Genomic DNA, 23,258 nt, shown 5'->3' with positions numbered 1-23,258 from the left:
CACATAAGAGACTGAGTCAGAACTCTTGGACATGCAGAAGCCAGGAATGCAGGACTTAACCCAAAATATCAGCTCTGCTTTGAGTCAAGGTAATTGAGAATGAGCTTTGGATTCCGTCTGTCAGCCCTGCCTACCCGCTTGGTTCCCTTTCCTGGTGGCTGCTTCTTCCTAATCGCCTCTCTCGGAGTGCTTCGTCCTGCTCCGGATCTGGAGAAGCAGAAAGGAGAACAACCTCCAGGCAGCTCCAGGAAGGGAGCAGTGCTCGTGGCTGCAGAATGAAAGATAATGGCCAATGTGTCAAGAAGTGTTGACAAGAAAGATAAAGTTGGAAGTAATTAACTGGCTGGCATGCTGGGAGTGATGCGCCTGCCAGTGGCTCCCTAAATCAGCCAGAGCCTTGGAAATGTGACAGCCATTCATCATTTTTACAACACGCCTCTGACAGGCCCCTGGGTCGGAAGCCCGGCCCGCACAAATTGTGTGCTTTGACACTCTGGGGCTGCGTGGCCTCTCAGTGCCTTACACCGGTCATGCTGGGGCGCCGGGGCCCCTCATCCAGCCAGGAGGTGCCTGGAGGTGACATGTGAAATGGGACGGCCTGCTGAGGTGACATGTGAAATGGGACGGCCTGCTGAGATCCCCAGAGCTGCCGTGCAGACCTATGTCCTGTACTGAGCACAGAGTCGGGGTTCCTGCCACACTCCCGGCACCCCATGGCTTAACTGCTACTGCTCCCATGCGGCCGCAAGGGTTTGCCCTCAAGACCAGTTACATGCTTGGGATCCAGCGGTAGGGTGACAGGCTTATGCAGCCGTTAAAAGTAATTACGAAGGGTTCCTTTGTGGCGCAGCAGAGTAAGGATTTGGCATTGTCCTTTCAGCGGCTCAGGTCATTGCTGTGGCATGGGTTTGATCTCTGGCCCTGGAACTTCTGTATGCCATGGGCATGGCCAAATAAATAATAAAAAATAAATAAATCGCCCAACTCAGAAAGAGCCTATCACATCCTTGAGTTCCCTAGTCCTTTCTGCTGTGCTCAGAGTCCCAGGGTAACTGTCTAATGAAGACGTCAGGGCCCTGCCAACCCCAGATCTTCCTGGCTCTGTATGGGAGTAAAGCTGTTTTGTGTTTAATCACACTGGACACAGAGCTAAGTCTCAGTGCTGGAGGGAGTGACGGGGATGGTCTGAAGCAGTTACAGCTCCGCAGGAGAGGTAAGAAAGATTGATGTGGCGGTAAGGACCCGAAGCAGCATCCAGCTTGGCCTCATCTTGGCTGGACAGGAGCTCCTCAGCCAAACCTGCCAAGGTGCCCCGTCAGCTGTGTTGCATGTGTCACCAGGCCAGCACTAAGGGAATTCAGAGAATTTTTACTTAACAGGAAACCAAATAAAACACAGACTGTGGTCTGCACTAGAAATAGACAGGAGCGAGAAGGCCCAGAGCCATCTGGGAAGCTAGTGCATGACGTTCCCATAAATTCCTGATGGGAGCACCAGGAAAGCCTAAGCAGCCCTCCAGATGTGCCTGCAGATGCTCCTCGTGTGACTGACATTCCAACAGCGTGGGCCTGTGTTGAGTGATGCGGCATCCCGTGACTCTCAGCAGCTGAAGGTCACCAAGACGCCATGCTAAGAGATGGGCTTGGTAACCAAATGAGCCCTACAAGAAGGAATTACCAAACCAAATGACTTTGAACTTGACATCAGTCCAGAAGCCTGTGGAGCGGTGACTTAAGAAATAACAGAACAGTTTTCCTTCAGGTGGTAGGGATGGCATTAGGATGCCAAACCCAAGCCCCTCCTGTTGGTTTGCTGATGGGTTATCGTTAAGACCTGGAGCAATTAATGCCCGCCCCTTTCTTCAGCCTCCTCCGCTGCAACACTGGTCACCGCTTGCCTGTGAAAACCACTGAAGAAGAGCTCAAAGGGAGAGTCGTGGGGAGAGAGCAGGCCCTGCGCCAGCACTGGCTTCGCAGCCATCGCTCTTTTTTTTTTTGCTTTTTTAGGGCCGAGCCCGAGGCATATGGAGGTTCCCAGGCTATGGGGTCCAATCAGAGCTACCGCTTCCAGCCTAGCCACAGCCACAGCAACACCAGATCCAAGCAGCATCTGTGACCTACACCACAGCCCACGGCAATGCCAGATCCTGAACCCACTGAGTGAGGCCAGGGATCAAACCTGCAAACTCATGGTTCCTCGTCGGATTCATTTCTGCTGCGCCACGACGGGAACTCCTCAGCCATCACACTTGACAAGGAGCTGTCGAGGCAGTGGGAAGCTCCTTCACATCTGAGTCCCTCACTCGGCTTCCCGGCTTTCCCTACCTGTGGAAAGAGATTTTCAAGTAGTGGAGGAAAGATGCCTGGTGTAATCTATTCGGTATAGAGAGCATTGAAGCGATTTCTTATTTTTTAATTCTACTCAACTGTAGAAAGGGTTTCCCTCAATTCCCAAGAATTTTCCCAGTTTCAAGCTCTTCAACTCAGCTCCCTTTAATAAAAATTAAATCTTGGGAGTTCCCTTGTGGCTCAGCAGGAAAAGAATCAGGCATTGTCATTGCTGTGGTTCTGGTTACAGCTATGGCTCAGGTTCGATCCCTGGCCTAGGGAACTTCCACATGCCATAGATGTGGCCAAAAAAGTGAAATCTTAGAGTGGGAGAGGGGAGACGGGGAGTGAATGAATGAATGTGTCTGAATAATTGTCTTTTCCCCACTTGATATCCTAAATCATTGTGTTTTCCTGTCTTACTCGTCATTTTATTTCTAACACCAGGTTTATTTGTGGGCTCTGCTCTTTATTCTGTGGGTAGGCAGCTTCTGTTTGCTCTGCGGATTCACAGCTGTGCAAGATCTCAGCTGGATGCTCTTGCTGGAAGATGACGTGGAGGGCAAATCTACCCCCGTGACGAGGTCAGGACACAGTGGGACAGGTGCCACTAGCTCAGAAGGTTCTCACGCTGCTGCCGTCATTTCCTTCTGGCCTCAGTGAGCTTCTAGAGGAGATGGGCTCTCTGGTCGACCTGTCGTGTCTGCTCACTGCTGTCATGGGCACGTTGCTACCTGAGCCTCCATCTCTCTCACTTGTTTGTTAGCCGGACCGGCAGTGGTGAGGTCTGGTTTGTGTCGTTAGGCGCTGCTCTGCTGTTGGGCTGGAGCTTTGAGCAGTTTGCCCTTTATAAGCCCCCAGCATGAATAGGAAAAGATTCTGGGGCACACAAGGGAGCGTTCATGGAACAGGCTGTAGAAAACTCCCAGCTGCCCCATTAAAAGAGAGCTCCTCGTTAAGGGGCTTTTGAGCAAAGGTGATTTCTGGGAATGAACCGCATAGACAGTCTCTCCCTTCAGTCTCATAAAACCACTCTGAGTTTAAAGGGGGGATATTTAAAGGGCAGTCTTGTGTCACCCAAGTAGGAGACTGGGGACTTAGCAGTGAGAACTTGGAGCTTCCCTGGCAGCTTATTAGTCCCCCACTTTGCAATCAGGGCTCTGTCTGTAAGTCTGGTGGCCTTGGAAAAGCCACCGTGGCCACATGCTGCCTGTTGTGCTGGAAGGGCGTGGAGGCATCACAGTAGCTTCTCGAAAGAAATAAAAGATAAGGTATGGGACCTTAGGGGTCAGAGTGGGGTGTTAGCCATGGTGCATGGGTGAGGAGGGTAAACTGGAAGTGCAGTAGGACTCCCTTGTCCAGTCCAGCACTTGTGTACAGTTGGCTAATTGCAGCATCCCGTCCTGTGCTTTCATCACATACTGTACACGTGTTTGCTGGGTGCCCCCTGATGCTGACCGGAGATGGCCAGCACCCTTCCCTCCCACTGCAGAGCCTCCCGCAGTTATGACTTCATTATACCTCCCACGATGGAGCAACCGGCCATGGAGGAGGGAGAGAAAGTCATGCTGCTGAACGGGATGGCAGGCCCTCTTGCGCCCTAAGAGCACGTGCAGAACCTCCATCCCTGCAGCTGGATTCTCGTAGGCACGCAGCGGGGACACTCCGTGGAAGAAGAGAAGAGAGGAATTTATTTGGGGAGAATGTTCTGTAGGAAAGTAAAATGCACCAGGGAGGAGGCAAGAATAAACAGGATGAAAAGAGCTGGTTCGCTTGAAATGTCTCCTCTCCAAACAGTTGAAAGTAGGTGTGCATAATCTCCTCTCTTTCATCCTCAGACCAGAACTGAGTTTATCAAAAGGACCCATGCTCAGCCTGCTCCCACTCATTTGTCACGGGTGTGTTATAGTCCACTTAGGCAAGGTTGCAGCTCCTCAGCGACTGTCCTTGCTCTTGGACAGGAGCTGATCATGCATCTCAAGGTCCACCCGTTTTTCCTGGCCATTGGTTGAGCCCTGGTCAGTGGTTCCTCAGGGAGCCCAGCTCCTCTTTCCTTCCCACAGCTCTAGCTGCAGCCTCCCCTGCCTTTGCACGCATGTGTTCAAGCGGGAAGGCCTGTGCACAAGACTTCTTTGGGCTTCCTCTTAAAGGAGCTGGGGCCAGGTGATAAGTTTCCCTTTTAAATTTGCAAAGATAAGTTGGCCTGTCCTCAGAGGAGGCATATCAAAGCCATAGCAACATTAAAGCAATGGTTTTGTGTTTCTCTACCCCCAGGGTGAGGCAGGTCTTGGTAATGTTTATAATTTGTTCTTGAAAATAGAATTTGTTCCAGAACATGAGGTTGGAAGGCAGTTATTAGAACTCCTGGTTTTCGTTTTTGTTTTGACCGCACCCACGGCAGACAGAAATTCCCAGGCCAGGGATCAAACCCTCACCATGGCAGTAACCCAAGCCACAGCAGTGAAAACACCAGGTCCTTAACCACTAGGCCACCAGGGAACTCCAGAACTCCTGGATGTTTATTTCTGATTCTTAGAGTTAACTTCATTTCTTTTTAAGAGTTAACTTCTTTGGGTTCTGGCCAAGAACACTTTCCATATCTTCCTCATCAGGACAGTTTACCTTATTACCAGGACCATCCCAATAGTCCATATTAGGACGGAAAATAATAAATTGACTATGTAATTTTATATACTTACATATGATAAGTTGCATATTTGATTTTAATATATCATAAACTGTGAAATATATACTAGCTTTTTGTTTTCCTGTTTTCCTGTGCTTCCAGAATTCATCTGGGCTCAAGGAACTAAATCATCACAGATCTGTCCCTGGTAATAGTAATTATTGATAGTTTCCCCAGCTCTGTGTGAGTGATCAACAAAGTTTAGGGCCTGGCGTGTGAGGCCACGAAGAAGGAGAACCTGCCTCAGAGTGAACATGCAGCGGAGTCCATCCCTTTGGACTTGGCCTTCATTCTCAGCTTAGAAAAACTCTTTAGGGCTTCCCAAAGGAAACCACAATGTCACAGCCTCACTTTGCACTTGAAAACATTTCTGAATCCTGCAGCAGGAAAACTTATGGGGAACATTCTGGCTCATTACTTTGCTTAGGACCCACAAAAAGCTCCAAAGGGTCTGCCCGACAGACCCCACACGAGGTTGCCCGTCTACGCTCATTAGTTAAAAGAGAGGGACGTCTGCACAGTTACTTTTGCTCTGTGCAGAGCCCAGAGCCTAGAACAGCCCTTTCCAAGATGAGTTGGGAACTTGCATGGATGACTTCCTAGTGCTGGCTCAAGTCTCACCCTTAGACATATGTTTTTTCTGCACACAAACATGTAACTGAGCTTCTAGAAATTTTTTTTTTTTTTTTTTTTTTTGCTTTTTAGGGCTGCACCCGCAGTATATGGAAGTTCCCAGGCTACAGGTCAAATCGGAGCTACAGCTGCCAGCCTATGCCACAGCCATAGCAACACAGGATCCGAGCCACATCTGCGACCTACACTGCAGCTCATGGCAACTTGGAATCCTTAACCCATTGAGCGAGGCCAGGGATCAAACCTGCACCCTCATGGTTCCTAGTCTGATTCATTTCTACTGCGCCACGACGGGAACTCCTAGAAACTTTTATTGGGATAAAAACAGATGAAGGAAGAAGCATTTTTAAGGATCTGCTTAGTGACTTCGTCTCCACAATTTCATTCAATTTCCTAAGAACCCTGTGAAGGAGGTAGTATCAGCCCCATTTCACGGATGAGAAATTTAAAATTCAAAAAAGGTGACTTGTTTATGGTCACACAGCTTATAAGCAGCTTGTAGGTAAGACCTTCAGAAATGGAAATCCAAGTCTTCTGACTCCAGACCTGAAGCCCTTCCACCCACTCCCCACTGCGCCGTAACAAAAACGAGACCCAAGTTTGCTTTCGGGTCGTATGGAGACCGTCCCCGTTCGCTGTGGGCCTTGAGGAGGGTCCCTGCCCTCGAAGGCCTTGTCTCCCCAGGCGTAAAACAGGACCGCTGCTACTTGCCCTTCCTCTCTCTTAGGAGGGTCACGGTCAAAGGAGGGATAGGCTGGAAAGATTTCTTGAAATGTGCTTTGCAAACATGAGGCATTAGATTATTACTTTGACAAATGTTAACTTCTTTAGTTCATCAGATTTCTGGGCCGTTCCCTCTCCGTTTTATTGGAACAGGGGTGGAATTGGAATTTTTAAAAATATTTTATAACAGCCATCTCTTGCCATCTTACATTGAATCCAGATCCTGGAATTTCCCAAAACCACTTAAAAATTAGTTCTAGTCAAGTAGACTGTTTGTACTCAGGGCACTAAACTGGTTCCTAGCTCGTTAAACCAGTCTAGACTCCCAAGTTGGTCTGTCACATTTTGCTCCCTACATGTGGACAGAGAGAGAGTAGTTGTCCTATAACTGTCTCAAGCCCGCTCCCTCCCCTTCCTCCTTCCATAACTCCAGCTTATAGTTAGTGCCGGGGTAGTTGCTGTTTATCCTCTTACAGAAGTTCCTCTTGGAACAAGGTTCTGAGCCTCGCAGCTCTCCGACTTTCAGGACCTCTGTGCAGCCTTTCTGATTAACCGACTCCAGGCGGCAGGTCCTCCACCCTTCCTGCCTGGTATCCCCCGTCCAGTGACAGTTCTCTGGCCCCGTGTGGCCGTATGCTGCCCACAGAGGACGTCAGCAAAGTTGTGTGTTGCTGTGAAAAGCATCCCTCCCCCAGAGAAGCCAAGCAAGTAACTTGGGATGTGCTCCCTTCTACTGCACAGGGAAGGCGTGGTCCTTGAAGAAGGACTCGGCAGGCATCGGAATTTGAAAGACATGGGCTCCAGGGGAGCAGTCAGGATGGTCACACAGCCGTGTCCCCAGGGTTCGGGGTCACCGACGTGGATGACCCTGTCTCAGGGCCGCTTCTGTGTCACCCACAGAGCCTAATGATTTTTGTTCATTTTGGTTATTTTTGTTGCCAAAGGCAGCTGATGGGAAGAAGTAAGAGTTAAAAAGTTCAGAGGTACCTCCTCTGGTTACGTTGGTCGGGCTGGTTCTGGAGCCAGGGTTTCTGCTGACCCTGACGCACCGTGTCTGAGAGGAAGCCGGTCTGCTGGCTGGAGGAGAGGCCCCAGCGCAAACAAGGCTTCCTGGCCACCAAATGTTGCCCCCTCAAAATGAGGAGTATGAGATCAAGATGAAATCATTGCGGCCCGGCTTTCCGGGTGGTGAGAGGTAATGGATGCTCTTTCTCCATCTGTAAGGCGTGATCCTCGACACGCTGGCGAGCCGAGCCCCCTGCCCACAAGTGACCCCGCGCCTCCCACCCTCCGACACGTCCGGCATAACCACCTCTTCCTTTTGTTTTCTCAGCATCAATAATAAGCTACAACAGCCAGAGGCAGCTGCCGGGGTCTTGGAGTATGCCATGAAGCACTTTGGAGAGCTGGTGAGTGCCTCGTTCCTTCTAGAAAAGCAAGAGGTAGTAGCCACCTGGCTGGGGGAGCGCTTGCCCACGACCTTAAGAAAGTTACTTGGAGTTCCCGTCGTGGCTCAGTAGTTAACAAATCTGACTAGCATCCATGAGGACACAGGTTCAATCCCTGGCCTTGCTCAGTGGGTTAAGGGTCTGGCATTGCCGTGAACTGTGGTGTAGGCTGGCAGCTGTAGCTCCGATTGGACCCCTAGCATGGGAACTCCATATGCCGCGGGTGTGGCCCTAAAAAGCAAAAAAAAAGAAAAGAAAATTACTTGCCTTTTCTGGTTTTCCTCCAGTTGTTAATAGTCCAATGCCAGCTTCCCTGCATCTTGAGGTTGAAGGCGGCAGTGGCTGCGTGGAGTATAATCGAGCCGGACAGAGATGGTGGCCAGGCTCTATGCTGGTTTCATCAGCCTCTCGGCCTGCACGCAGCCCCTCGCTGTGCACTTTCTCCCTTTCATCTCACTCAGTGCTCACAGCAGCCCTACGAATAGGTCCTGCTGTTGCCCTGCTTTACAGACAAGGAGATGATGGTCCCACTGGGTGATAGCCTTACCTGAGCGGACACGGGGAAGAAATGGCTGGACCGGGACAGTCTGGTGTCAGAGCCCGTGTTTAACCCCGACCAGATCATCTTTGCCTCGCCTGTGACAGTCAGTGTTGCCGCTGGCCTGTCATTAAGGCTCCGTACAGACCTCAGAAGCAGCCACGGCCAATGCTCCAGAAAAAATATGCCGTAATTTATACCTCTTAGCGAGGGATTGTTCCATTTCATTATTGCTTACATAGCTGCTTCTCCCCTGCCATCTTTGCCCTGCCAATATGAAAAGTGTTTCCGTTACTCTCTGTGGTCCTGGAAGGGTGCTTTGTTAACCTCCTAGCCATATATAAAGCATGGACTTAATCAGCTTAGCACTGACTTCCTGGAAGGTCAGGAAGTTCTGGGTCCATATATTGGATGAGGAGCCTTTATTAGTCTCGTAGGTCACTCACTTGGGTTTGCCTTAATCAGGAGCCCAGTGTGGTAGAGTCAAGGAAATTGACTGCTTCACAGGCTTTTGCTTCACACGAGGGCTGGTTAGTAAACTGGACTAAAACCTTTACGGGAAGATTTTGCTGCCTTGAGCACGTATCTGTTTGGTTTTTGGTTTTTTTGTTTGTTTGTTTGTGTTTTGTCTTTCTGCCTTTTCTAGGGCCACTCCCGTGGCATATGGAGGTTCCCAGGCTAGGGGTCCAATTGGAGCTGTAGCCGGCCAGCCTACACCACAGCCACAGCAATGCCGGATCCTTAACCCACTGAGCAAGGCCAGGGATCGAACCCGCAACCTCATGGTTCCTAGTCGGATTCGTTAACCACTGAGCCACGACGGGACCTCCTTGAGCACATATCTGTAACTAGACTAAGAAAGCATCTCCAGATGGCAAAGCGGAAAGGACTGTGTCCCATCCGCCTTTATCACAACCCTCGCTTCCAGCGGGAAGAAAGTCAGCAGAGAGGGCACTTAATGGAGTCCAGCAGACAGAGATGGCCTGTCCTCTGATAGCCATGGAGCTTAGACCATAGTAATTGAAACAAGGCTTCCACAAACATCTGGTATTCAGGTGATTTTGTCCCCAGTGGCCCAGAGTGCCAACCTTCAATGAAAAGTTCCCTCGTCTCCAGGTTCTAAAGATGACCATTAGCTCCAGGATTATTGCTAAACCCAGGGTGGATTTTCTGTTATATTTCGGTAGCTGAATCATATTAAGCCTGACAACGGTTTGCTTTCTCTTGGCAGAGCCTGCGCTTTCTCAGCACAATTTATGTAACAGCAATCTCATTAGAGTTTTGTGTGATTCATTGCTTCAGCCTTATAGTTTCTGCAGTCTATTGCAATTCACAATATCCTGGCCCCTACCTGACCTGCTCCATATGCCGCTGCCTCTACTTTCTGCTAGGTCGTACTGAGTGTGTGCCGTGCGTGAGTCACGGGCCTTTTCTTCTTTTGCACTCGGTATGGAAATTCAAAATGGGAAGCTTACCAGTGACACTTTGTAATTTCAGAGTGCTAAATTTTATAGGCTTTGCAGTCCCTCTTTCCTCTCTAAATTTTCTCTTTCATATTTAGGCCTAGTAGAGGCCCGGTTCTAAGGGAGCTCGGAGAATGAAGGTTAGGTGCTTTCACTGCCCCCCGCCCCCCGCCCCATGCACAGACATCCAGGAAAGAGCTGTTGGGGCAGCAGAGCTAGGACAGCAGAGGGGACCAGCTCTGCTGAAAACAAGCGAGGGGAAGTAGGCACGAGTTAAAACTGAGATGACCTCCTTACAGAGGTTCAAGAAGAAAAGGCCCTTTCAGAGAGCTTAGCAGAGGAGCTGGAGTTATGTGCTGCTCAGACAGCAGTTTCATTTAAAGGAGAAGGAGGGTGATGGCGAAAGCTAAGGTGGGCCCTGTGTTATATCATACATGTTCCACTGCAGAATCGTGTTTCTGGTAAAGAGATCCCTGGAGAGCCGCTCCCCTGGCCTGGTAGAGAAATCGCCATTTACCAAGCTGGTAATGAGGACGCCCAGAAGACAGACCGAGGTGGAGGCAGATGGAGGGCAGACGGAGCCATAAAACAGGCCCCAGGCCACGCAGAGGGCCCTGGTCTGCAGCCTCCAGGCTGCAGCCTCTCTCGCTCACGTGGCCGACCCTGAATGCCGGCGTGGCACGCCATCTGCCTGCCGGGTAATGGAATCCATCCTTTGGCCCCTGCCGCTGGTAAAGCTGCCAGGCGCTAAGCAGGCGGGAACATTGGATGGGAGAGTCTAGGAGAGGGAGGAAGGTTTTTCCAAAGAATTTTAAGTGGTAATTTTATATTGTATTTTAAATTATTATTTCCTGAAAGTTTAAAAATGCATTAGGAAATGCAGAGAATCAAGAGCTTTTACAAAGTGAGTTGTTTTCCTCCTGCAAAAGTGTAGACGTGCCTGGCCTCACCAGGACAGCAGCTACCATCCGGGCCCTGAGGCCCACCGTCCCACTCCAGCAGCCCGAGGCCTCGGCGTCACGAAGGGAGCTCAGGTCGGCTGCCTCCTGTCCCCGATGATTTCCACTGTCCCGGCCCCACCACATCCTGGGAGACAGCACGGCCGGACATCGGCTCTCAGATTATCCCAGGGTCATTCTGTCACTGCGCCAAGGAACCAGTACTCCCACTGTCACCAGACGTACCTCCTGATGTTCCCGAGTTCTTGCAGTCACGCCGTGAAGGGTGAAATGTCACCCACACCGCACACGCAGGAGAGCGAGGATGTGGGTTCTGACACGCACCCTGTGTTCTCTGCCTCACGACACTCCTCTCTCCGTTTGGCAGGAGATCCAGGCTACCTGGTACGAGAAACTGCATGAGTGGGAGGATGCCCTGGTGGCCTACGACAAGAAGATGGACACCAACAAGGACGACCCGGAGCTGATGCTGGGCCGCATGCGCTGCCTCGAGGCCTTGGGGGAATGGTGAGCTGTGGCCCCGAGATGGCCCCGCGATGGCCGAGGGGCCCCCGGAGGCCTCATCTCTCTGATCTCTGCATTCGAAAGACGCTCCCAAGCGGGGCTCTTGCCGAGGACTCTCACTTTTGTTTCACTTGGTGTTTTCCCAGGAGTCGTCTGTCACTTAGTGTTTTTCTCTCTCAGTTCTCAGTGCTACATAGAAAATCTCTCTTTCTCTCTCTTTTTTTTTTAAGTTAAACTCTGTAACGCTCCAGGACAGGACAGCCGTGCTGTGCTCTGGGATCCACCCTCTTCCCTCTGCCTCTTGACCTTGGCTGACTGAGGAAGACCTCGTCTCTTACTCTGCAGCCCGGGTCCTTTTTTTCCTTTGCTTTGTCACCTCTTGCTAATGATTTTAGGAAAGGACAGATGACTGCATCTTTACTGAGTGCTTGCTACGTGCTCAGCACTAAGCCAGGCTCCAGAGATTAAAAAGACACAGAAAGCAAGGCCTCCTCCATTGTGAGGCTGATGAGAGCAGCACATCGCAGTTACTGAGCCTGCGGGACAGCATCTGAGCAGACGGCCCTGAAAGGCCCAAGGAGGGAGCGGGATGGTCTTGCAGTTGACCCTGGAGGAAGGCTGAGGGGAGGGGACAGGGAAGGGGAATCGGGAGAGGAGGGGGTATCCCAGGTAGAAGCGACAGCAATGCCTGAGTGACAGCACTCGCCTGGGTCTCGTCTGGGGAGTTTTCGGGGGGTGTTGATGGAAGAATGGTCCCCATTCTGTTTTCTTTTTCTTTCTTTTTTTCTTTTTTTGGGGGGTGGGGTGGGGGTTACACTCGTGGCATATGGAAGTTCCTGGGCTAGGGGCTGAATCAGAGCTGCAGCTGCCAGCCTACGCCACAGCCACAGCAGTGCAGGATCTGAGCTGCATCAGTGACCTGCACTGTAGCTCACAGCAATGCCAGATCCTTAACTCACCGAGCAAGGCCAGGGATCAAACCCGCATCTTCATGGATCCTAGTCGGGTTCTTTCCCCGCTAAGCACAACTCCCCCATTCTATTTTCTAGCATCGAGTGCAATTTTTTTTTTTTTTTTTTTTTTTAATAAATGGCTGTGGTGTTGGACAGCAGCTGCAGCTCTAGACCCCTAGCCTTGGGAACCTCCATATGCCTCGGGTGTGGCCCTAAAAAGGCAAAAAAAAAAAAAAAAGGAAAGAAAAGAAATTATTACTCTATCCCTAAGAAGGAAGATGTTGTAATTGAAATGAAAATTTAATGTCAGTGAATTTAGCTTAGGCATTGGATCACATAGATAGATAGATAATAGTCTAAAATTATTTGAAATTGGTTTGTCTGATTTAACCATCATTAGGGAGATTCAGGTGTTATTATTTATGTCCAAAAGGTATCTGGAACGGCTCTATCCAGTGTGGTAGCCGCTATCCATGTGTGGCTCTTTCAGAATTAAGTACAGTTAATAATTCGGTTGCACAAACCTCATTTCAAGTACTCAGTCTCTGCATGTGGCTAGTGGCCACCACATAGAGCAGTGCAGACAACCAGAGGTTTCCATCACGGTAGAAAGCCCTGTCAGTCTGTAGTGATCTAAAGCAAAGGAAAGTGTGTTAAGATTAGCCACATTATTTCCAAAACAGGCTTTTCTCTATTTTCAGATTAATGGTCATACAACTGTATGTGATTAAGAGGAATATTTAAAAAGCAAAGTGTAACATCCTTGAAATTCAACCCTGATTGATTCCCAAAACACTAGTGTCTCCCCATTACTGTGGGATTTGCATGTAAATGTCCCAGCCTTTCATGTGGTGACTCCAGCCCATGTCCTCAGCCCATTTCTCAGAGAAGTCTGCCTATAAGCTGAGCTCTGGTCAAATTATTTGCTCCTCTCCAAACCCCACAGAATTATTTTTCTCTGCATCTTTCCTTCGGTGGGTGTCCTGAATTGCCCACTTCTTCTTCTGCTTTTAAAATTCTTTGCATCGTTCCAGATCCACCTGAACTGTTTCTTCCTCCTTGAACCTTTCCTGCCCTGGCCCCTTTCGTAATTGGAGACAGCCTGTCCTTAGGTGGGTTAAGTGGGGAAGGCTTGGATGTGTTAGGAGAGACTTCAGATGCGACCTTGCCTAATCCGCTGTGTGACAGGAAGCTGAGGCTCCTAGAAGCCGACAGCCTGCCCCCCCGACCCCCAGAGGTCCCCCAGGAGCCGAGGGACTGGGGTCTCCTGACGTTGCAGCACCCAGTGGCGTCCCCTCTGAGCTCTTGGAGTTACTCCAGTTCCATAATCACCTATAAAGTGTAAGTGGCTCATGGTGCTGACCAAGGAGTGTAAGAAAGCAGCAGACTAAATGAGGTTTTCAAAAGAGATGAAAGAAGCAGAATTCTCCTGATCATATGCAGGTTTTTTTATATGCTGTATTCAGTCAGTTCTATTTAGAGCACAATTTTAAAATTGCTTTTGCTTTGAGTGAATATCCTGAACATGCCTGAGGCAGAAGTTTACTAGAGGTGGCGTCAGGAATGGTCCAGGGTTCCCAGTGAGCTGAGCCCCTGCATCTTTCCCTGTGCTCACCGCCTCCAGGAAGCTAACTCCGAGAGAGACAGCCGGCCCCAGCCCCAGGACGCACTCAGCCACAGCCGCAGCCTCCCACGCGGTTCCCTGCAGCCTCTGGGTCCTGAGAACAGACTCCTCCTTGAGTGAGATCATAGATAGCCAAGGACAGTCAAGGACAAATCAAAGAACAGTCCCCAAGCTTTTTGCTGCCCCCGAGGTGAGAAAGTCCCAGTCTTGGAGGGCAGACCCTTCCCCAGCCCTCCCTGGTGTCAGGGAGCAGCGTCACAAAACACCCTCGTGTTGGTCCCACAGACAGCGTCACATTTGTTATTGATTTGATTTTGTTATTGATTGTTTTGATTTGATTAAGGGATTTTGTCCTCTCCCCTGCCTTTGAGAGTTAGGGCTCAGTATGTTCTGTGTTCGTCTTTGTAACACATCTTTGTGGGAGCGGAGCCATACCTCTGCGTGTACCGACCAGGTTCTGACAGCTGTTGACACAGCCACGGCTTGAAGGTGGCGCCTGTGTCCACTGTCAGGGCCGCCTTTCCAGGCTGCTGCCCCTGCACTGCTCTCTGCTTTCTCACTGGAGGTAACGGTTCATGGCGTTTTGTTCTGAACTTGCTCCCTGCCTCAAGATGAAAAGCAAAACTAGATTCCAGACCCGCAGCGCAGAAATGAGTGGTCCTGGCAGAACAGTAGAGATTGCTCCAGTTTGCACTCTGGAGTTGGACGGGACATAGGAGGTCATGTCGCCTTTCCCCTACCTCCAGGCGGGACCCCCACAAAAATGTGCTGCCCAGAGGAGCTGCTTTATGCTCTGAGCCAGAGGTTCTCAAACTGTGGCCCCTGGACCCTGTGTCAGTGTCACCCCGAAACCTGTTAGAAAGGCCCAGTTCAGAGCCCAGTTCAGACCTCTGGGTGTGGCCCCAAGGTCTGTGTGATGGAGCCTCCAGGGGACTGTGATGCAAATGACAACTCGAGAGCCACTGCTCTGCGCTGCCCTCTGGACAGGAGCCAGTAGTGAAGGTTCCAGGAAACCAGCCCTGTGGTTCATCCAGCTTCTCTCACTGAGCTTCAGTACGTGCATAGGGCGGGATGGCTGCCCGCTTCCTCTTCCTCTTTATTCTCTTGGCTGTGGATAGAGCTCGAGGGCTTGTGACCCTGGCTTTCTTGATTGGGTGCCAGAGAGACAGTGAAAGGTAATGACTGCCATGTCGGATGCTGGGTAAGGGCCCCGAGCAGTCCGCCTAGGTGTGGTCACCAGTCAGATTCTCAGGGAGTGCAGCCCAGATCCCTCCTGCAGTGAGAGACTTCAGCATCTTCATCCTCCCCCCCCGCCCCCCAGGTCACCTTCAAGTGCCGTGCAGCTCATGTCCCACGAGGCTTCTGAGCTGGGCCACTTGGAACTTGGACCTTCTCTTGATTCCACTCCCAATACCAAAAGCTAAAACATCCCGTGGCATCGCGTTCAGAAAGCAGGAAAGGTTAAGGAGTCTCCCGGCTAAGTCTCGAAGCCTTCGTGAAGGCAGGGGCTGGCGTTTGCACAGTAGCAGAGTGTGTCTCCTCTCCCTATGAAGTGCAGCAGGGGAGGGAGGGCAGCCGTTTTCACAGCCATCAGGATGTCTCTTCTCCGGGGCTTCCTGTCTGTCTGCCAGAGTCTGTTGAGCCCCATCCATCTCTCTGCGTCTCGTGGTCGTGGCCACACGCGCGGCAGCTGTGCAATGTCCCGAGAGGAAGCGGCATCCGGACGTCGGGTCGCCATGACCACTGCAGGGCCTTCTTCCCTCTGCGCAGATGGGTTTCATTTGGGTTTCAGTTCAGATCAGCAGCCACGTGGATGATACTTTAAAGAGCCGGTTGTCCCCATAGCTTTGAGCCCGCAGTGACTGTCCAGATGTGTCTCTTCCGATGGCTTTCTCTGTGGGCCTGCCAAAGGAAAGAGCCCAGAGCTCCCTGGCATAGAGGAGGGAAGTTATTTAATATGTATGAAGGGGGCCAGGTGTTCAGGGCATTTCACATCCCGTGGAGCCGGGCGCCGTCCCAGGCTTTGGTAAACTCACTCTCAGACAAACTAGGGGCGCCCAAGCCACAGAAACAAAGCTTGCCGGGCACTCTTGGTTGCATCACCCAGTCAAAAGCACTCTTCCTTGAAAGGCTCCCAGTCCACATCAGGCCCCTGTCGTCCAGTCCCCCAGCTAACCAAGGGGCCAGAGAGAGAGGTGGGCAGGCCGTGGCTGTGAATTCGGGCAACCGCACCGTGTAATCCTTTTCCTCCAGGGGGCAGCTGCACCAGCAGTGCTGTGAGAAGTGGACCCTGGTGAATGACGAAACCCAAGCCAAGATGGCCCGGATGGCTGCTGCGGCTGCCTGGGGTCTCGGTAAGGCTCTCTCAGGGGTACCCCGCTCAGGGGGCGCCGTGAGGCCAGGGACCTGCAGGCAGAGGGCTGGTCTGTGGACGCATAAGCCGTTCACGCCCACTTGTGCCTCTTCCGCCTGTCCTTTCTGCCTCAGGATCTGGACCGGCGTGTTAGACGTGGGTAGAAGGGGCTCTTGACAGGGAGCCGAGGAGAACGGTGAGTGGGCCTCACATCCGAGACCTGCAGTGAAGGGGGATTCTGGCTCCATCCCCGCTGGCCTTTCCCCCTCGTTCTGCTTTGCATTTTTCAGTCTGACTTGGGATCCAGCGTGCTCGCGGGCCCTCCACCAACGTGTCTTTATCCCAAGCGGGAATAAAGTGAAGAGACAGCTGTCTTCTTTTTTACCTCAACAGAATATTCCCAACAAATATAAAAGCAAAGAGAAGAGCATAACAAAGCCCCGCAAGCCCGGCACCTTGTCCAGTAATTACAGACCTCTTGGCGCATTTGTTTGCTCTGCTCCCTTCCTTGCCGTCCAGCACTGGCCCTGTCCTCCCACTCCCCAAGGGTTTAAACAGACACTTCCCGCGCAGATTACCAGTGTCTGTTCCCAAGACGTCCCGGGCGGGGGGTGGCAGGGTTGTCCCGGGTGAAAGCGGCACCTGCGGAGCCCGGAGGCCATTACGTAAGCCCACCCCCACCGGACCCTCTGGAGCCTCTGAGTTTGTGTCCTTCCTGTCCCTAAGCGCTGAGCTGGATCCAGAACATTTTTCAAAAGCAAATTGCTTCCTGAGGAGTCGTCATCTGTTCCTTGCTTTTGCCCAGAGGTAGAGAGAATGGATGGATTGGTGGTCTGGCCCGAAAGGCAGGAAAAGGGCTTATAAAATTGGCGGCCCTGCAGTTTGCAGCTCATGAGGCTGGTATCCTTTCTGCCGATGGTCTTGGGAAGCCTGGCCCTTGATACCTACTCACCCCACCAGGGAAAGAGAACCTCTCAGTTCCCGTCATGGCTTAGTGGTTAATGAATCTGACTAGGAACCGTGAAGTTGCAAGTTCGATCCCTGGCCTCGCTCAGTGGGTTATGGATCCGGCATTGCTGTGAGCTGTGATGTAGGTCACAGATGCGGCTCCGATCTGGCCTTGCTGTGGCTGTGGCGTAGGCCAGCAGCTACAGCTCTGATTAGACTCCTAGCCTGGGAACCTCCATATGCTGCGGGAGTGGCCCTGGAAAAGACCAAAAACAAAAACAAAAGGAAAGAGAACCTCTTTTCCCAGATGCCGCTGTCTCCTCAGCCTGCCGCCACGGGAGACCGCTGTGCTATGACCCGGCCCACCTTTCTCTTCTAACAGAGCCACTTAAATATTTACCTCCTCCCTCCCAAGGCAAAGGTACTGCCAGAGCGAGGCGAGCAGACTGTTTGTCTCATCCTGTTCCCTGTGGATAATGGCCATTTTAAGTTGTTTAGGGGGAAATGTAACTTCCAAGATACACTGAACTGTGAGATGCTCCACTGGGGGGGAGAAAGCCCCTCCATCCCATCTAGAGAACCCTGGGCGAGTTCTCTAGGTCAGCGACGTGCTGCCTCACACCCTTCTGACTCATGGCCTGGCACACATGCCTTCTGCCACCTTTCCTGGCGCTCCTTGGGGCAGCCGGGGAGGCCTGTGTTGGGGAGACAGATAGGGCTTTGTTAGATGGCTTGTTGGGCCTCACAGAACATAGAGGGTCTCTGCAGGACTCCGATGCCTCAGGCTCAGGTTCGTCTTACCTGAACCCCAAGCTAAGCACAGGTCTCTTTGAGCTGCTGACTTTAGCCCGTGTGCTGACCGCCCTCCTGCTTTTCTCTCTCTCTCTCTGTGCGTGTGTGTGTGTGTGTGTGCGTGTGTGCTGTGTGTGCAGGTCAGTGGGACAGCATGGAGGAGTACACCTGTATGATCCCTCGGGACACCCACGATGGGGCGTTTTATAGAGCCGTGCTGGCCCTGCATCAGGACCTCTTCTCCTTGGCCCAACAGGTAAAAACCTATGTGTACCCGACCATCTAGCAAAGAAAAGGTAACCCCGTGAGCTCTGTCAGCTCCCAGGTGCCAGGACCGGTGTGAATAGGCTGTTGTAGCTCAACAGCCAGTGTGTGGCTCTGTGAGCTCGTTAGACTGGCCTTGGAGCAGAAGACTCAGAATTGTGACTCCCCATACATCAGTCAGGGCCGCTTTCTTCTCTGAGAGGGACAAGTGTCTTCTGGAGGCTCGCATCTAGATGGCTTTTGGAGTGGGCTTTTGGGATAGCCTTGCCTCATCCCTGCTGTCTTGCTTTCGCAGTCCTTGTAGCAGAGAGAAGCTGTCTCCCCAAAGGAGGATTCAGAGGGCCGTGGTCCCCGCTCCGCCGCAGAATAAGTCCCGAGGTTCTGGCTGTGCGGGCGTGTCCCACGCTGTTACCTTCTAGGCCAGCTTGCACTTTGTTTGGAAGCCCTGTGCTAACTTGCAGACTAAAATAAGGAGGTCATCACGTCCACCTTGTCAGGCACCAGCCTGTCTTGGGCGAGGGGCTTGGCTAAGGGCCCGGAGCACGATGGGACGGGGACGTGGTTCATCAGCCTTAAGAGCTGAATGAAAAGGAAAAGCTCCGCAGGTGGGGTTTCCATCGACGAAGCAGAGCAGACAAGCTGCAGTCCCGTGGGCCCCGCGCTCTGATTTACACGACGAGAACCGAGCCCTGGGCCATTCGCATCACAGTCGCAAAGGCTGCCACTCTCGGAGTGTCCCTCTGCCAGTCTCAGAGGTGCTCCCTCATGAGGACGAGGTGCTTGAAAGCCGGAGGGGGCCAGCTGGGCCATCTGAGGGTCCGCATGGTCCGTTGTCACCAGCCTGCCCCGCGAGGGGATGAGGAAGGTGGATCCACGGCTGTCCTTGCGCCGCCGGCCCGGCTGTCATTTCTAAGCACGCGTTTCCTTCCTCCATTAACCCAGGATCTAAGGTGTTAGGCTTCTGGCTGCCATGCACCACTGTCCTTTCTGAGAAGTTCCAGAATGCTCTTCTTGAGCCTTTCAGGTCTGGGAAAAGGTTTCTCCCCTTCTTCGACGAACCTTCTCTTCCTCACTGGGATTTAAGCAGGGTGGGCAACGTCTGCAGCTGCCTGTGAAGCCCAAAGTCACTTCCCTCCCTCCCTCGCCCCCGCCCCCAGGTCCACAGCTCAATTCCAAGGCTTCTCTTTTTCTCTTCTAGTGCATCGACAAAGCCCGGGACCTGCTGGACGCCGAGCTGACTGCGATGGCAGGAGAGAGCTACAGCCGGGCCTACGGGGTGAGTGTGGGCCGCCCGCACCAGGCCGGGCCAGGCTGGAGGCGCGCTTCCAGTCTTTTTTCAGAGTGGGCTCGAGGGGACACCCAGGCTGCTGAGAGCGTGCCTGGGGACCAGAAGGAGTGATTGAAATGAAGCCTGGCTCTGGGCTTGTTCGTGCTGTGGGTATTAAGTTGGAATGTGCTTTGCTTCCATCAGGCCATGGTCTCCTGCCACATGCTCTCCGAGCTGGAGGAGGTTATCCAGTACAAACTTGTCCCCGAGCGACGAGAGATCATCCGCCAGATCTGGTGGGAGAGACTACAGGTGAGCTTGGCAGAGCCCTGGTTAGTACCCGCCTTCCTTCCACTGCTCAGCGTACACTTCCGGCCTGCACAGAGGCTCATCTGCATTCGAAGCAGAACATCCAAAGGCTTCTCACCCGAGCCTTCAGCTGTGCAAGATTACCGCTTTCCGAGCCACCTTTCACCCTTCTTTAGGCCTAAAAGAAAATGTCTTTAGGAGTTCCTGTTGTGGTGCAGTGGTGAACGAATCTGACTAGGAACCATGAGGTTGCGGGTTCGATCCCTGGCCTTGCTCAGTGGGTTAAGGATACGGCGTTGCCGTGAGCTGTGGTGTAGGTCACAGATGCAGCTTGGATCCCTCGTTGCTGTGGCTCTGGCGTAGGCTGGCAGCTACAGCTCCTATTAGATCCCCTAGCCTGGGAACCTCCATATGCCGAGGGAGCGGCCCTAGAAAGGCCAAAAAAAAAAAATTAAAAAATAAATAAAAAAGAAAGAAAGAAAATGTCTTTAGTAAGTGACATTATGGCCAGCCAGTTGGGAATCTTGACCTCAAAAGCAGTGGTTCTCAACTTTAGCTACACAATAGAAGAACTTGGGGAGATTTTTAAAATCCGGATACCCAGGCCACTTCCCAGAACAAATAAACAAAATTTCTGGGGATAGACCCGGATCCGTATCTTTTCAGCCTGCCCAGACAGTTCCAGGATGTGGCCGATGCCGAGAACCACAGCCCTCAAGGCACTTGCTGGCCACCTGCGTCCAGCCCTTTAAGGGGGGCCACTGGATGTTTTCATTTACCAACCCCTGCCGTTTATAGGCAGTTCCTCGGGTCACAGTCATCCCAGAGTCTCTATGCCAACTTTTTTCCCACTGAAGTTTCTCCTCATCAAGAAACTTTTCCAGATCCTTCATCAGTATTTTCATTGTACATTCTGATCATTTTAGCATGAGGAGCTGTCAATTCCAGATCTGGGAGTCAGGAGTCTTAAGTGTTCTTGGAAAGGACTGTTCTCCCGTTCCTGGAGTCGGGGGGGTTCGTTGACAATGGCTTCATTTGTCCCCCTGCTTGTCATAATCAGCCTTCTCAATTCTAAGCTGTTTCCTCTTGCTCCCACTCAATTCCAAATTCTATCCCCCGACCAGAGGTTTGTGCTTCCAGCCTTGCAGTAGGCTGTGACAGCCTTTTGACTCTAAGTTGCATTCCTATCTACAAAGTTCCGGGCACATTCCTCTGGAAAGAAACAGTGCAGGGCAAAGGATCGCCTAAGAATACAGTCGTTTATGCTCTGAAGTGAGCACATGCAGTTCCTTCCCATGTTTTATTAGCAATTCTGAAATGCCCAGTGAATGTTTTGATGGAAAGTTGTCTACTGGACACCAGAAAAGAATTCCACAAGGCCAGCATTGCCCGCTGAATGGGTCCACACCCTGGTTTTTTAAGTGCTTGTAGTGGAGTGAAGATTTCCAAATCAGGCACCTGATGGATCTCCTGCCATTCTTACACGTGGGACTTTGTCCAGATAGAGACTTGGAAGGGGGCGGATCAAAGGAGTCTCAGAACAGAAAGACCCGTGTTTGACTTTACCGTGTCCAGGATACCCTCATCATCTGAAGCCTTCATGACTTTCCCATCCTGAGACAGCAAGGTGCTTTCTGGTTTACAGGGGCCAAACGATTTCAGCATCTGGAAAAAACTAGCAGATGATGAGAAGCCACCAAAACAATCCCTCAGTGTACTTTTTTCTGTTTTTCTAACTGTCCAAATCACCACTGTCACACTGAAGGGGATGAAAAATTACGGTCCAAGGCCTAAATACGCAGCGTTAACTTTGTGGTAGAGATTTGGCTCTTGGGGCTGGCTTGCTGTCAAAACACTCAACCCACTGCCCGCGGCTGGAAGACTGCCGTCTGTGGTCAGCCGAATCGAACAACCCAGCCAGCGTCCCCTGCAGGGTGGTTTGAGAGGTCAGCCTTACTTGCATCGGGTCTTTTCTTGCTCTGGGTTCTTTATTCCGGCTCAGACTGTGTCCTGTCATGTTTAAAAGCCTGCAACCACCGTTGCTAGTCTTTTAGACTTGTCTCCATGGAGGGCTGCTTGTTTGGAAATCACTGATGGAGGGATGGATCTCAGAACCTTTCTCCCTGCTGTGTTGTCTCTGAGTCTGACTGCTCAGGAAGGTGGAGGAGGAGAGGCCCACCCTGCTCTCAACGATCTCTTGATGTAAAATTAGATTTCCGCTTTGAAAATGATTGATTCACTCTTTTTTTCTCCCGGCCTGGGATTTAAACCCACACCATAACAGCCACCCAAGCCGCTGCAGGGACAATGCCAGATCCTTAATCCACTGAGCCACCAAGAAACTCCAAGTCACTCTCTTTTTAATTTTTAAAAACTTATATGCATTAGCGAGTTCCCGTTGTGGCTCAGTGGTTCAAGAACCTGACATAGTGTCTTTGAGGATGCAGGTATAATCCCTGGCCTCGTTCAGTGGGCTAAGAATCCCGTGTTGCCACAAGCTACAGCATGGGCCTGCAGCTGCAGCTCCGATTCAACCCTTAGCCCGGGAATTTCCGTATGCCATACGTTGCAGCCGTAAAAAAAAAAAAAAAAATTTGATGTGGGTGAAGGAATGAGGCCCTTCCCCTTCTGTATGCATTTTTTTTTTCCGTCTCTCTTTTTAGGGCCGTACCCATGGTACATAGAGAGAGGTTCCCAGGCTCGGGGTTGAATCAGAGCTGTAGCCACCAGCCTACACCACAGCCACAGCAATGCCAGATCTGAGCCACATCTGCGACCTACACCACAGTTCACAGGAATGCTGGATCCTTAACCCACTGAGCAAGGCCAGGGATCAAACCCGTGTCCTCAAGGATCCTAGTCGGGTTCGTTACCGCTGAGCCACAATGGGGACTCCAAGGTGATACTATTTTTTATCTCATCTTACAGATCAGTCACAGAGAGGTTGGATAACTTGTCCAGAGTCGCATAGTCAGTGGCTGGGCCAGGATTCGGGCTCCAGAGTCCTTACTCTACTGCTTCTTGAATTTTGAGAAGGTCCCAAGAGGCATTGCACTCACAATACCCTTCCATTGAGAAAGAGGAGATTCTAAAAAGGAATCTCTGGAGTTCCCGTCGTGGCTCAGTGGTTAACGAATCCGACTAGGAACCATGAGGTTGCGGGTTTGATCCCTGGCCTCGCTCAGGGGTTTAAGGATCTGGCGTTGCCGTGAGCTGTGGTGTAGGTCACAGACGCAGCTCGGATCCCACGTTGCTGTGGCTCTGGCGTAGGCTAGCGGCTACAGCTCTGATTCGACCCCTAGCCTGGGAACCTCCATGTGCCGCAGGAGTGGCCCTAGAAAAGGCAAAAAGACAAAAAAAAAAAAAAAAAAGCTTTTAAAAAAAAAAGGAATCTCTTGTTTCAGGGTGGGTCTCACTGCCGGGCGGGAGGGGGGTGGCATCTCAGCGGGCCCGTCTGATGCTTGCCC

At 51.6% G+C, this 23,258-nt stretch overlaps 1 protein-coding gene across 1 annotated transcript in view; it reads left to right on the top strand.

Annotated features, from left to right (window-relative positions):
- Nucleotides 1-23,258, top strand: part of MTOR (mechanistic target of rapamycin) — a 125,925-nt gene that overhangs the window by 71,112 nt on the left and 31,555 nt on the right. Inside the window, exons 29-34 of the mRNA XM_003127584.6 lie at nt 7,703-7,778; nt 11,145-11,284; nt 16,112-16,212; nt 18,092-18,207; nt 19,414-19,491; nt 19,687-19,794. Of these exons, the coding sequence (XP_003127632.3) occupies nt 7,703-7,778; nt 11,145-11,284; nt 16,112-16,212; nt 18,092-18,207; nt 19,414-19,491; nt 19,687-19,794 (619 nt within the window). The remainder of the gene's footprint in view (nt 1-7,702; nt 7,779-11,144; nt 11,285-16,111; nt 16,213-18,091; nt 18,208-19,413; nt 19,492-19,686; nt 19,795-23,258) is intronic.

Source organism: Sus scrofa, chromosome 6 (assembly GCF_000003025.6).
Source record: "Sus scrofa isolate TJ Tabasco breed Duroc chromosome 6, Sscrofa11.1, whole genome shotgun sequence".
In the NCBI taxonomy this organism is placed as follows: Eukaryota; Metazoa; Chordata; class Mammalia; order Artiodactyla; family Suidae; genus Sus; species Sus scrofa.
Note: the sequence above shows the minus strand (reverse complement) of the source record. Positions and strands in the feature narration are given on the sequence as shown.